The sequence below is a fragment of the Hypanus sabinus genome, chromosome 24 (genome assembly GCF_030144855.1).
Source record: "Hypanus sabinus isolate sHypSab1 chromosome 24, sHypSab1.hap1, whole genome shotgun sequence".
NCBI lineage: Eukaryota > Metazoa > Chordata > Chondrichthyes > Myliobatiformes > Dasyatidae > Hypanus > Hypanus sabinus.
In genome coordinates this window covers 8,622,834-8,637,823 of record NC_082729.1, presented here as the reverse complement: position 1 = coordinate 8,637,823, position 14,990 = coordinate 8,622,834, and the positions used below count along the sequence as shown (strand labels likewise).

The 14,990-nt window shown below is 40.4% G+C and overlaps 1 protein-coding gene across 8 annotated transcripts in view; it reads right to left on the bottom strand.

Annotated features, from left to right (window-relative positions):
* qkia (QKI, KH domain containing, RNA binding a) overlaps positions 1-14,990 on the bottom strand; it is a 136,012-nt gene that overhangs the window by 97,345 nt on the left and 23,677 nt on the right. For all 8 annotated transcript variants that reach the window (XR_009507769.1, XR_009507770.1, XR_009507771.1 and 5 more), the window contains exon 2: positions 9,151-9,293. Coding sequence is in view for 5 of the 8 variants with exons in the window: in XM_059949249.1 (XP_059805232.1) it covers positions 9,151-9,293 (143 nt within the window). In the remaining 3 variants the exon portion in view is untranslated. The remainder of the gene's footprint in view (positions 1-9,150; positions 9,294-14,990) is intronic.

The window sequence follows — 14,990 nt, the reverse complement described above, 5'->3', positions numbered from 1 at the left end:
ACATCCCCATTCGAGTTCAACAAAACCCTCCTTAAATGGACCCCAATAATATGAGAAATGCAGCAGTACAACCTCTCAATATCCTCAGTTATTTGCAGCAACTTGTCTCTAATTTCATAGTCATCCAAGAGGACCACAACCGCACGGGTTTGGAGGTTTGTGTGCCTCAATGACCTGGAGAGTTATGCTGGTTGGAGTCAGGGCTTTACACTTTGGCTCTTGGTAGGGTTATCCATGCCAAGCAGGTCAAAGTGTATAGAGGCCAGACTAAGAGTGATCCACCAATCCTCCAGGTTCAGGGGTTCAACTCAGGGCTAACAACCCTGACTGGTCAAACAAAATTATGGAAACAGCAATGAAGAATACTTCTACATCTGAGTGGGAAAGTATTCTTGAGTCTTTAACCAGGATTTGCTTGATTGACAGTAGTGAAAACAGAGGAAACTACTGAACTATGAAGTAAGTGCTGAACACCACGAGATGAAAAAGGACCTTCACTGCTGACCTAAAATGGCAGCAGCATAACAGTAATTAATTTCATGTCAATTCTTGTCGGAGAACCAACAGATTGCCCTCAGTAATATTCTTTAGTCTGTCCATTTAAACTTTAAGTTTTCTATTCAGCCCAAAATGAAACTCACATTTATGCACACTTAAGCTTTACACATCCCTTTGCAGATTCTACTTAGCCACCTGTATTTCTATCAGCAGCAAACTTCACCCTAGTTATTAATAGATTATAACTAGTACTGGTCCTTGCAGCAGCTAACCTTGACTCATTTACCCTGAACTTTGTTAGCCATTCCTGCTAGAAAAGCTATCAGTGACAATACCCTGGTAAGCTAATCTTTCAATTGGCTCAGGAATTCTGAAAATACAAATGTGCTGTTTACTGGTTCTCATTCACCTACCCTGCTTGTTACATTTTCAAAGCATGCTGCAAGCTAATCTACAAAACTGTGCCCGTTGAGCTTGAGTTACTTGCAATTTGCAGATGTCCTGCTACAATAGATACAAGCACCTTCCCCAGATAACACAAGTCTGATCAACTTGTCTACAATTTCCAGTTTCCTTGGTTAATCATTACAAGTGGTTATCCAGTCCAGTAGAACCTTACCAGAATCTAGGGAATTCAAACCAAGACTCTTCTCTACAGCCGCTTGTACTCATCGTCATTATCTGCCTTCTTGCATGACGTGGGCAATCATGGTCTACATTGGCGATTTTTTTCCAAAGTGGTTTGCCATTGCCTTCTTCAAGGCTGTGTCTTTACAAGATGGGTGACCCTAGCCATTATTAATACTCTTCAGACAAAGTGCAGCCATCTCACCACTGGACACAAAGGATTTACAAGACAACTAGATTGGTCCCTCCCAAGGGGCTGAACTTCACTCCAATGCTCAGAGCTCTACCTTATCTGGACCACATTGGCACAGCAGAGCCAGCAATCTGAAAACTGAAAACCGGATACCGTGCCGGAGGTAAGAATAAAGGTTTGCATGACCCTAAAAAGAGCTGTTTGACTGAAACCAAACATTACAAAAGCAGTGACTGGCCCTCCAGGGACTATGGCAAAAACTACCCATCATGATTTTACCAGCAGGCAAAGGAGATGCAACGGTCCTGAAGTCCTCCAAATAATATCACAAAAAAGTTCAACAGATGCTGGACGGATCCCACCTACGGACTTCTACAGCAGCAACCCGTGGATTCGACTGTCAGGATGACACCCACTTTAGTGAAGAAATCTGGACTGCCAGCAGACATTTGCAAAACACTTTGGCGTCAGGCACTGGTACCACCAACACCTTACAGGTTCCCTAAGATACAGAAGGAGGGTTCCCCTGAGGCCTACTGTCAGTGGGATAGATTCTGACATATTATCTCACTAAGCATTTAACAACCATGCTGTCTCCCTCTTTTGGGGCTGAGAATCACATCACAAATTTGCCCGACTTCATTTAAAATAACCAACGTCCAGCTGAAACCAGAGGACATAAAGGTCAGTTTCAACACGGTGCCCCGTTCACAAGAGTTCCCATTAATGACAGCTTGGTCCGCCTGCGGTCAAGTTTTGATAAGGGTACCATTGATCTTTTTGAACACATCCTTACATCACTGCATTTCCTCTATAGGGGGAACTAATATAAACCAAATGGATGGTGTGGACATGGGGTCGCTCTTATTGATAATTTGTACAAAACACTGAGGAGAGGACTCCTAGTTCATTGCTTTTGCGCCCCAAATACTTCTTCAGGTTCATCAATGACACCTTCATAGTGTGGCCTTATGAACTCCAGGCACTCCAACAGTTCCACAACCATCTGAACAGTATACATCCAAACACTCAATTTACGATGGAGATGGAGAAGAATGGTTGCCTCCCATTCCTGGACATTCTAATACAATGCAAACCAGACAGTAGCCACAGACATGGTGTCTACTGGAAACCTACTCACACAGACTTATACCTCAACAATAGCAGCCACCATCATGCCTCCAAAGTACAGCAGTTCTTTCTACTTTGATTAACTGTGCAAAAACTATTTCAGACCCAGAGAGTCTCCACGAGGAAAGATGATTACTTACAATGCTCCTACAGAATGGTTACAAGGTTAATGAAATCAATCAGAACCTTAAAAGACAGATATACTTTATTGATCCCGAGGGAAACTGGGTTTCGTTACAGCCGCACCAACCAAGAATAGTGAAGAAATACAGCAATATAAAACCATAAATAATTAAATAATAAGTTAATCATGCCCAGTGGAAATAAGTCCAGGACCAGCCTATTGGTTCAGGGTGTCTGACACTCCTAGGGAGGAGTTGTAAAGTTTGATGGCCACAGGCAGGAATGACTTCCTATGACGCTCAGTGTTACATCTCGGTGGAATGAGTCTCTGGCTGAATGTACTCCTGTGCCTAATCAGTACATTATGGAGTGGATGGGAGTCATTGTCCAAGATGGCATGCAACTTAGACAGCATCCTCTTTTCAGACACCACCGTCAGAGTCCAGTTCCACCCCCAACATCACTGGCCTTACGAATGAGTTTGTTGATTCTGTTGGTGTCTGCTACCCTCAGCCTGCTGCCCCAGCATACAAATGCAAACATGATAGCACTGGCCACCACAGCCTCGTAGAACATCCTCAGCATCGTACAGCAGATGTTAAAGGACCTCAGACTCCTCAGGAAATAGAGACGGCTCTGACCCTTCTTGTAGACAGCCTCAGTGTTCTTTGACCAGTCCAGTTTATTGACCATTCGTATCCCCAGGTATTTGTATTCCTCCACCATGTCCACCCTGACCCCTTGGATGGAAACAGAGGTCACCGGTGCCTTAGCCCTCCTCAGGTCCATCACCAGCTTCTTAGTCTTTTTCACAGGGCTGACAGAAAAACCAGGAAACCTATCAAGAAGGGTCCCAGAAGAAATACTACCCACAAACCCATAAGGAAGCTCAAGTCACAGCTTATGTGGGTCAAAGATGACCTGGTCCTTAGGTCAGCTGGCATTTCCAGGATTCCCTATGAATGTGGAGCAGCATACATCAGCCAGACAGGATGCACAGAAATCCACATCAAGGACCACCAAGGTTTGCGTTATAAAGAGAGATCGGCAGTAACAGAGCACTGCATTCGCAATGGCCAGAGAATTGACTTTAACTGCACAAAATTACTGTGGCTTTTGGGACCTCCTGGTAAAGGAAGCCATTGAAATAAAACCGCAGGAAAAGAATTTTGACAAAGATCTAACTTGTAAATGAGGGAGAACAGAAATCTGATTGAATGAGGACTAGCCATGCCAAGCATTGTCTCTGAAAATGGCCGAGTTCTTCATCAAAACATTGATTACAATCAATACCTGTACTTGACTGGAAGCACGAGAAGAGTTTATTTGTCATACATGAGGAATTGAGGATATATAAAAAAATCATTTTGAACCTATGTAACCTCTGGCTAAAAGAATAATTGGGACTGAACAGGAATTTTTGAACTGAAGTAAACTGTCTTCAACAGTTAGCAAAAAAACCGGCTTATACTAGTTCTCTCTTAATTTGCAGAGAGACATTGAGAATTTGAAAAATTGTACATTGCACCCTCATTTGAGTAGGGGGAGGAGGACTCACCGATAAGGACAGGAATGAATATCCATCTGTAACTAAGTCAGGGCCTAGCAAAGGGAATAACTGATAAGGACTAGGCAGCACATCCATCTGTAATTAAACCTTGATTTAGCGGATTCTCTTATCTGTAACTAAGTTTTGCACAACAGACTTGGTGGGCATACCAGTTCTAATGACATCTTGCAACAGTAATGTATGGGATTTACTATTTATAAATATACAACTGTAACCAGAGAGAAGTAGTCCACTTGTCGAATGGTGGCAGTACTTACGTGCCTTCCCTTTGACAACTGGGTCTCAAACTCCCGCAGGAGGGTGCGCATTAAACTGTTGTAACTATAATAAGCTGGTCTCCTGAGTTTTATCCAGATCCTACTTTAACATACATGCCGGGAAAGCACTAGATTCTTTTTCTTCAGGGATTGTCTGCCTGCTGTCAGAGGTAACCAGGACTTGCGATATGCACCAGCTACTCATTCGACCATCCACCAACTGCTCCCATGATTTTATGTGATCCTGTTTTTTGGGGGGGGGGGGGGGCAAAGCAGATGCCACTCCTTGCTCAAGGGTGGCAGGCTAGCGGAGAAAAGGGGCACCTTGCATTTCCTTTGAGAGAGCTATCTCCACTGTCACCCCTCCCACCTTTTCTAAAACAATACAATGCTTAAGGAGAGTGATTCGATTCCCCATATCCCTGGAGTTTACAATCTCACTGGAGATGCTTTTAGTTATATAACCATATAACAATCACAGCACGGAAACAGGCCATCTTGGTCCTCCTAGTCCGTGCCGAACCCTTAATCTCACCTAGTCCCACCTACCCGCACTCAGCCTATAACCCTCCACTCCTTTCCTGTCCATATACCTATCCAATTTTACCTTAAATGACACAACTGAACTGGCCTCTACTACTTCTACAGGAAGCTCATTCCACACAGCTATCACTCTTTGAGTAAAGAAATACCCCCTCGTGTTTCCCTTAAACTTCTGCCCCCTAACTCTCAAATCATGTTCTCTAGTTTGAATCTCCCCTACTCTCAATGGAAACAGCCTGTTCACGTCAACTCTATCTATCCCTCTCAAAATTTTAAATACCTCGATCAAATCCCCCCTCAACCTTCTACGCTCCAATGAATAGAGACCTAACTTGTTCAACCTTTCTCTGTAACTTAAGTGCTGAAACCCAGGTAACATCCTAGTAAATCGTCTCTGCACTCTCTCTAATTTATTGATATCTTTCCTATAATTCGGTGACCAGAACTGCACACAATATTCCAAATTTGGCCTTACCAATGCCTTGTACAACTTTAGCATTACATCCCAACTTCTGTACTCAATGCTTTGATTTATAAAGGCCAGCGTTCCAAAAGCCCTCTTCACCACCCTATCTACATGAGACTCCACTTTCAGGGAACTATGCACAGTTATTCCTAGATCTCTCTGTTCCTCTGCATTCCTCAATGCCCTACCATTTACTCTGTATGTTCTGATCAGCTTTAAAAAGAAATCTAAAATTCTTTGAGTCTTATTTCCATATTTCCCAAGAAATATAACTAACATTTACCCAAGCTCTTCTTCCTTTTAACACCAAAGTATAGATACATACGATAAACGAAGGACCTAAATCTTAACATGCTGGAAAAGTTTTACCCAATCAAGCAGTTTCAACTTCAAGTTAAACCCACAGAGCAGTACAGGCCCTTTCAACACAATATGTCATGCCATCCTTTTAACCTACCCTAAGATCAATTTTCCCTTCCTTCTTGCATAGCCCTCCATTTTTTCTTTCATCCATAGGCACATCTAGGAGTTACTTAATTATCCTTAACGTATCTGCCTCTACCACCACCCCGGTAGAACATACCCTGCTCCCAGCAAAAACATACCTCTGACATCCTCCCCTATACTTTTATTCCATCACTTTAAAATTAAGCACCCTTGCATTAATTATTTCTGTAAATTACCTTCCGTACCTTTATCACATCAGCTCCCACCCCCCTTCAATCAAAAGGAAAAAGCCCCAGCTCCCTCACCACCCTATGTTCATAAAAGGTGCTCTCAATCTAGGTAGCATCCTAGTCAATCTGCTCTGCACACCCTCTAAAGCTTCCACATCCTTCCTGTAATAAAGTGATTAATAGTTATTTGCCTGACACTTTTGGAAACACTCAACTTTTAGAGTTTCATCATCCAAGTCTTTAGATTGAAGCGGTCAAAGCTCAAATCCTGATTAACTACATGGCACCCTGCCCAAGCAGCAACACTGCATGTGTAACCGTAGAAAACATTCAATATACAAAATTACTACTGAAACAGTATCTGTGTCAGAACACATGCATGATCACTCAAAGTGAGTAATGGAAGGTCAGCAACCTTGTCCGTTTCAAACTTCGGGAAAGTGGTTACATAAGTGATTTCCATTCTGCAGACCACTGCTGAGATTCAATCAATTTTAAAATCACAGGTCAGACTTTGACTATCTGGCATGAAGTGAGGGTGATCATATAATGCATACAAGCCAAAGCAGAGTTGGTTCCCAATTGAATTATCAGCAGAAAGAGCTGGAAGAGACCATTTGGTCTGTCTCATACAGTTCTCTCTTGTGAAGTTTGTATCTCGGTTTTTACATGCCCATAATCCTCCTGCAAGTTTATCCAGTGAACCTGTGCACACATTTACAGCAAGTGACAAACAAGATGGGCATCAGTTTCTACCATTAAATAAGATCGGGACAGCATAGTGGTACAGTGGTTTACAGTTCAATTCCCACTGCTGCCTGTGCAGAGTTTGTACATTCTCCCTGTGACTGCATACATTTCCTCCAATTACTTCAGTTTCCCACTTTCCAAAGGCACACTGATTGTTAGGTCAATTAATCGGTGTAAATTGGCCTGTGATTGAGATAAAGGCAGTGCGGCTTGAAGGGCCAGAAGGACCCAAACTACACTGTATCTCAATAAAATCTTGGCAATTTATGCAAATACCCATGATGAACACAACTGATTCTCCAATAACCTGCATATTTGCAGAGAGCCTTGCTTCTTAACCCAGAATAATTCTCCTGCCCTTGTGCCTTCTCGAAAATGTCAATTTGATTACATTGGTCTGAACCTCACTTTACATTCAGCGACAAACACTACGGCAATATCAAGGAACAGCAATCATGTCATGTTTTTCCTTAACACTCAAAAAATGACTACAGTACTGTGCCAAGTCCAAAGCTCCTTAGCTATAACATACACCCAAGACGTTTGCATAGTACTGGAGGGCAAAGGGTTTGTTTCGGTGCTGTGTGACTCTATCCCAATCACCAAGACTACCATCATCTCAAGAATGACTGACCTTCCCTGTGGTCAGTGGGCTTCAGTGGAGTGGGTAAAGACACCACTGGTCATTTTACGTTTAAATCTTTCCAGAATCCTTGCAACGCGAGTGATGTGAGCCCTTAATCCATCATTAAGGACCCCCATCAGCCAGAACATGCTCTCTTCTCATTGCTATCATCAGGGAGCAGGGTACAGAAGCCTGAGGGCACACACTCAACAATTCAGGAACAACTTTTTCCCCTCTGCCATCCGATTTCTGAATAGACATTGAAACTACAAACACTAACTCACTACTTTAATTTTTGCTACTTTTTCCTTTAACTATTTTATACATACTGTAATTCACGCTTTTCTATGTATTGCATCACACTGCTGCTGCAAAGTATACAAATTTCACGACGTATGCCAGTGATATTAAACCTGATTCTGATACATAAAGCCACTTCATCTGCGCACACGAGAAGGAACAAGTTAAAATGCATCTTTCTTCAAATTCCAGATCAAATTTTATTCTGCATCTCAAATTTCTGGGTAGCAATTCATTGATTCTGCAAGGTCATAACGCAGGGGCAGCTTGTACTGCATCAGTTGTCAGGGTGATTGTATTTCAGAGACATTAAGTGGGCGTTGGCTGCGTCTGCTCAAGTGGATAAAAAAAACCTATGGCACTATTTCAAGACCAGAGCTCTTCTGTCAATTATCCTTCAAGTAGCATCACATTAATACATAATTGATTAATTCACAATTGAATAAATGTCATTTCAATATTAAATTCAATGCATAACTAATCCTTACGTATTTATTTTTTTTAGAAACACTCACAGCCCTAACATTTTAAAAGTGTTATTTCAATGAAACTATTTTCTCTGTTCTTTAGATGTAAACATTCTCCAACTTTGACGATTATTATCTCAATGAATCTGTCATACACCTTTTAGACAACTAGCTGAATATCAAATCCCCTAGTCTTCACCTATTTTCTATTTTTTTCTCTTTGGAAATATAGCACAATACAAGCTCTTCCAGCCCAATAAGCCAACTCAGTCTAATTACACCCCGGTGACCAATTAACATACTAACCAAAAAGTTATTGACATGTGAGAGGACACTGAAGCGCCCAGGGAAAACCCATGTGGTCACAGGGAGAATGTACAATCTCGGACACTGGTGGGAATTGAACCCAGGTCACTTGTGCTGTAAAATTATGCTAACTACTATGCCACTGTACTACCCCAGAAGTTTGTTATTAACCCCTCTAAGGTTCCTGGTGTTGCATTTTTTCTGGGTCAATTAATGTTACATGCTTCAATATACAAATCCACTTCTGACCCAGTCACCACTTAGAATTTTCTTCAATCCCTACCACTTATCTAAAAAAAATGACCAGCACCCCTGATACTACCTTTGTAATGCAAATTGCTCAAACCCATCTTCTTCCAATATAGCCAGTCCTGAAAGGTCTTAGCCCAAAACGTCGACAGTTTTATTTCTGTAGATGCTGCCTGACTTCAGTTCCTCCAGCCTTTGTGTTATTATAGACTTCAAAATCACATCCTTTTAAAATTTGGCAATTAAAAGTTGACAAGAGTAACTTATTTATTTTTCTACTTGAGATTGAGATCAGTTTTGCCAAGCCAGGTAGCAATATTGAAAACTTAAGTTTCTATTATCAATTTCACAAAAAAAAACATACTTACATCTGGATATTCTTTCACAGGCACAAATAGTTTCTCTTGTAACTGCATAATAGGTCCTATGGGTTCTGGTAGGTCCATGGGCAGCTTGTCAACAAGGCCATTCATCGTATCTGTATACATGTCCTTTCGCACTCTGCTTATTTCTGCACAAACAAAACGAAAATAAAATTCAGCTCAGGAGAACTTAGCTTTAATGCAAGTGTTCACAGACAATAACTATCAGCCATTTAAAACAAATTTTAACTTCACAATACACCATAGTCTACTTATTCTTACAAGAAGTCTGTTCTGTAACATGTTCTTGCGGCTCCCAATCCTTTTCTATCATTGCGCCTCCGGAAGTAAACGGGGTGGGGAGGGTTCTGAGGGGGAAGCGAAAGCAGGAGAAATCCTGAAAAGGGAGAAAAAACTTCTTCACTCAAGAGGGCCAAGAGTGCAGAACGAGTTGACAGCACAAGTGGTGCATATGAGCTCGATTTCAAAGTTTAGGGAACATTTGGATAGGTACATGGATGGTAGGGGTATGGAGGGCTATGGTGCTGGTGCAGGCCGATGGGAGTAGGCAGTTTAAAATAGTTCGGTACTGACTAGATGGGCTGAAGGTTGTACTTCAGTGCTGCACTTCTCTATGGCTATAAAATATCAAAGTGAAACAGTTTGTAGTTGGGAGTTGGATACCCATGACGAAGGTCAATGGAACACTGTCAAATGCACTAGGCAAAATTTAAAAAACCCACTCTAAAAGTGCCACTAATGTTCGATAATTGAAATCTGCCTTGAGTCATTAAAGAATCGTGTAAATCCTTGTACTTTGTTCATTTTGTCACCAGACATTCAGTAGTTCTGGTAAGCTTGAATTCTGCCTGCTTTTCAGGGTACCTAAACCAGTGGGTTTAGATATTGAAACTCCTTTAGGAGATGCAACAAATGATCACTGAAGTTCAAATGACCAATCATCAAGCCAAAACATTATCCTTTGTCCCTCTTCACAAATTCTGCCTGCCTTTACTCCAGATCTTCAACATCAGTTTCAATTTGCAGCACAAACAGCTGTCTATACAACAGCAGTTCTGCAGACTTGGTTCCAGCACTCTAAATCTCGAACACTAGCCAGAACCAACAGCTTGGGCATTCAGGACTGTGGATCCCGTACCAATGCAAACATAACACCAACATGCATGACAGAAACTACAACTGCATTCCACATAAGGAAATAAAACACAGAAGCGACAGGGCCAATGATCGGCCCAGGACAGAGGACTCTGGCAAGCTGCTGCTGGTGACCTATGCCCAGTAGGGGTGAAGGGCTTAAGTAAACAAAAAGGGTATTTAATTTAGGAAATTGTTCATTGTAAACTAAACATTTTATTGAATATATATTCAATAAAACCAATGTTTACATTAAAATGAACCATTTTAATCTAGCTTAATGAGTATAAAATGCAATATAAAATTGATTACCTGACTAACAACACATTTCCATATCTGCTTAAAAGCATGAGGATCTCTATTACACAGCAACACATCTACTATTCACATCAGAAATGCAGCACTAAACCAGAATATCTAACATGACAAACAATTATTAAAGCAGGGGCAGCTGTTGCACTGTTAAACTCAGTTCTTCAAAGCTCATCAAGAGTTGAGTTACTCAGTTTTGAAACTATGAAAATCTTATTTTTAAAGGCAGTCTAAGCATCAACAATAAAAGCAGCTCAACAGTACAGTGGTTAACACAATGCTTAATAGTACCGACGACCTGGGCTCAATTCCTGTTGTTGCCTGTACATTTTTTTTCCATGACTGGACAGATCTCCTCTGGGTGCTCCGGTTTCCTCCCACAGTCCAAAGCTGTAACAGCTGGTAGGTTATTGTAAAATAACCCAAGATTTGGCAAGAGTTAAATCAGGGACAGCTGGGCAGCATGGCTCAAAGGGCTGGAAGGGCTTATTGCGCACTGCATCTCAAATAAATAAAAGTTTTTCTTCTCAATAACCTGAAGTTTTGTCTCCAGGCCTTGATATAAAACACTGTAATACTTTGATGCCCTGTCTGTCCATGCATTGAAGTTGCATTTAAATCTAACAGCAATTTCTTAAAAGGGCTGAAACTAAACAATATTTGAAAGCCAAACAACAGAATAACTGAGTTAAAACTGATTTTTTTTCAATAATTTTACACAAAGTACTGTATTTCTGTTGCTCTGCATTTCTGGCAACCTTTAGAAGATGTTTGGGCATTTCATCAAATCTGTTTCAGGTAAAACAGCCTTCAATCTCTGAGTGCTCCTTTTTCCCCTCCCACAGTCAAAAGTGATTCCGAAGCTTTCCTTTATCCCTAATCAATACTAGTTGTCCAAAATAAATAACGCTAGTTATTTTCACATTGCTTTTGTAAGATCTTCCTGCATGCAAACTGACTGCCTCAATTTCAACATAACATCAATTACATTTCACAAGCAGTGAAGTATGTATGCTGTTGTGGTCATTAAAGACTCTGCATGAAGCAGTTTTCATGACCGTCATTGGAGACAGAGCTATTGATCGTATTCCTTCAATTAAATACAAATTCTAGATCAGAATATCTCATTATGTTGTCAATCTTAACTATAATATCCAAAATAATGAATAAATCAAATTTAATCTTTACATATAATGTTGGAATTTGTTCATTGGAAGTTGCCTCCTTCATTATTAAAACTATCAAGTATGCATGAATTTTGTCACCAGAATGCTAGACTGAAATTGACAGTAATTACAGACTGGTTCAGGCTGTCTTAGTTCAAGAAAGCAACTTTCATGCAAAGGTTTATTTAAAGCACCAGTTCACCGAAACTTCCTCTTCTGACCACCTATGCTACAGTCACACTCCATTTATGGAGCACAGCGATTAGAATTTGTCAGTGGTTTACATGAAATGTTTTGGAAGCGATGTAGCAGAAGTTTATTGACTGGAACAGATTTTAACCCACTAAAACAATGTACTTTAAAGCCAGCCAGGCTCTCGTTTATAAATACACACAGCCTTGCTACAGGCACACTTGCTTCATGACAACTAATTTTGAATATAGAAAACAAGATTCAAAAAACTAGCTTTCAGCTGCTTCATTAGTAAACAAGCTGACAATCAGAAGTGCCTTTGCATAATTAGAAAAATGCACAGCTTTAGTTTTATGGAAATCACAAATACAATGAGGCTGAAGTATACAAATCACTTCTGTCAGTTTCAACACAAAAGTACACACATTCTCCCTCTAAACCTTTTTAGCTTTCTCTAGCCCAACAAATAAATTTGATAGTTTTTTTGTTTACATCATAAGAATTAAACTATTTTAAAAGTTAGCACATCTTCATGTCCAACATTAATGATAAACCCAAAACCAAACTAGGGAGTTGCAATGAAAAACAAACAGGAGATAGCACCAGCCAATTGTAAGTCTATAAAATAAATCAAAACAAAAAGGCCTTCACCCAATGCACCGAATACTAAACCCTCAACTCCTTATGAAGTAAATTCAACAACTAGCTTACAGTGATTAAATTATACATGACAAATTGTCTGTAGAAAAGGTAAATAAAACAAGGGGTGGGGGAGCCTTATTAGCAGCCCATATTGGGCTATGTTAGCACAAGTTTCAAGTATTTGTGCAGCCAGTTCTTGATGCATGAATCCTGCTGCTAGAAGCAATTGCAATGTAATTTTTTTCCAGATGCACTAAGACAGCTGTCGGGGAAGCCAGTATGCCAGGAATCAGTGGCGCAGGCACCCCTTCAAGGTCGATGTCAAAGTAGCTTTACTGACCCCCCAGAAGTATTTCAGAACAACAAGCGCTTCAAATTCCACCAATCTAAAATAGGCACAGAAATCACTGGGTACATACGTAACTGGAACATCATCTGCAGAGAGAAAGGAGACATTGGCATTTTATGATGAAGGGTCTTCAAAGATAATTTTGCCCTATCAAGTATGACTGGCACTAGTAACTGTACTAAATTAGGAATCTGGCAAAGCACCTTCTGACATTTTCTACTCCCTTATAATTGACCTGTAATTTCATGTGCCTTATTCATACTTTGAGGCAATGCACTGAAATTATTTTATCCTGATAACTCTGCAGCATTCCTGGTCACAGAAATAGCTTCAACAGACTGCGCCAGTCTACAGAAAGGACACATAAGCACTTAGCAACTTAACCCATCCACTAGCACAATATTTTCACTGAATGACTGGACGAAAGACTGCACCTGACCACTGCAATATAATTACCAAGGTTACTAAATGAAGTGCACAGACTAACACCAATGCTGCAAGACAAATTAATCACTACAGACTAGTGACTGATCAGTTGCTTTTTACGTTTTTCTGTATCCTCACTTAAGGACAGATATTTTCCCGCACATTCTTAAATAGATGTGAGAGAACCATGAGCATAAATATTAGGTGTAAATGCATGCCAGGTCACAGCCAGAGTACTTTGTCTGTGCAGAAACATGCATATTTCCAGACAGCATAGAAGCCACAATACTCCTTATAGACCCCATGTTCAGACGTTCCACAGCAGAATTTTGGCTAATGGACTAAACCTAACATTATGCTCAAGCTTTCAGCCAGCACAGAAGAAAATTTTGCTACCCATCGGCGAAGATGAACCTTTAAGAATTTACAAAATATAACCTACAGCATTTAAATTAGCTGGTTTTTAAATTGTACTTATAGTGCTCTAACAGCTGTCCATATTGCCTCTTTCATCAGTGCTATGCTATCTTTAATAGGCATACAATTTTGACACTACTTCCAGATATCATGCTACAGAAAAGCATTTATAATTGTTACCCATTTTTCCAGACTATTGCCTGCAATTAGATTTTATTTTTGTAGTTAAAACAGCAAAGCATCTTGGATTAATATAATCAGGAACTGATTACTGACTTCAGGAGGAGGAAACCCAACATCCATGAGCCATTGGAGAAATTGGAGCTGTAAGACAGCTTTAAATTCCTAGGTGCTATTATTTCAGAGGACATGCCTAGCCTAGCATGCAAGCACAATTACAAAAGCACAGGAGCACCTTTACTTCCTAAGATGTTTACAAAGATCGGGCATGGCATCTAAAACACTGACACTTTTATAGATGTGTGGTGCAGAGTATATTGACTGCCTGCATCAAAGTCTGGTATGGAAACACCAATGACCTTGAACAGAAAATCCTACAAAAAAAATAGTAAATACATCACAGGTAAACCCCTCCCTGCCACTGAGGTCATCCGTACAGAGCATTGCTACAGGAAAGCATCATCAATCATCAGTGACCCTCACCACCCAGGTCACGCTCCCTTTTCGCTGCTGCCATCAGGAAGGCAGTACAAGAGCCTCAAGACCCACACCACCAGATTCAGGAACAGTCATTTACCTCTCAACCATCTGGCTCTGGAACCAAAAGGGCTAACTCATGCACCCAACACGCAATTGTTCCCAGAACCTATAGACTCACTTCCAAGGACTCTTTGTTTCATGTTTAATGTTTATTACTTATTTATTTTTTTCTTTCATCAAGTTATTCCCTTTTGCACACTGGTTGTCAGCCCTGTTGGGTGCAGCCTTTCTACTGATTCTAATTATAGTCTAATGATTCTATTATAGTTATTGGATTTACTAAGTATGCCCGCAAGAAAACAAATTTAGATCTCTTTTCCTGCAGACATAGTTGTATATGGTGACATCTATATACTTCAATAATAAATTTACTTTGAACTTTGAAATAGCATTTCCAACTAGGACTGTACTGAAAGCAGATAAAATGCAGTGAAAACAAGAAAATGGAATTAATACAAAAATATAGT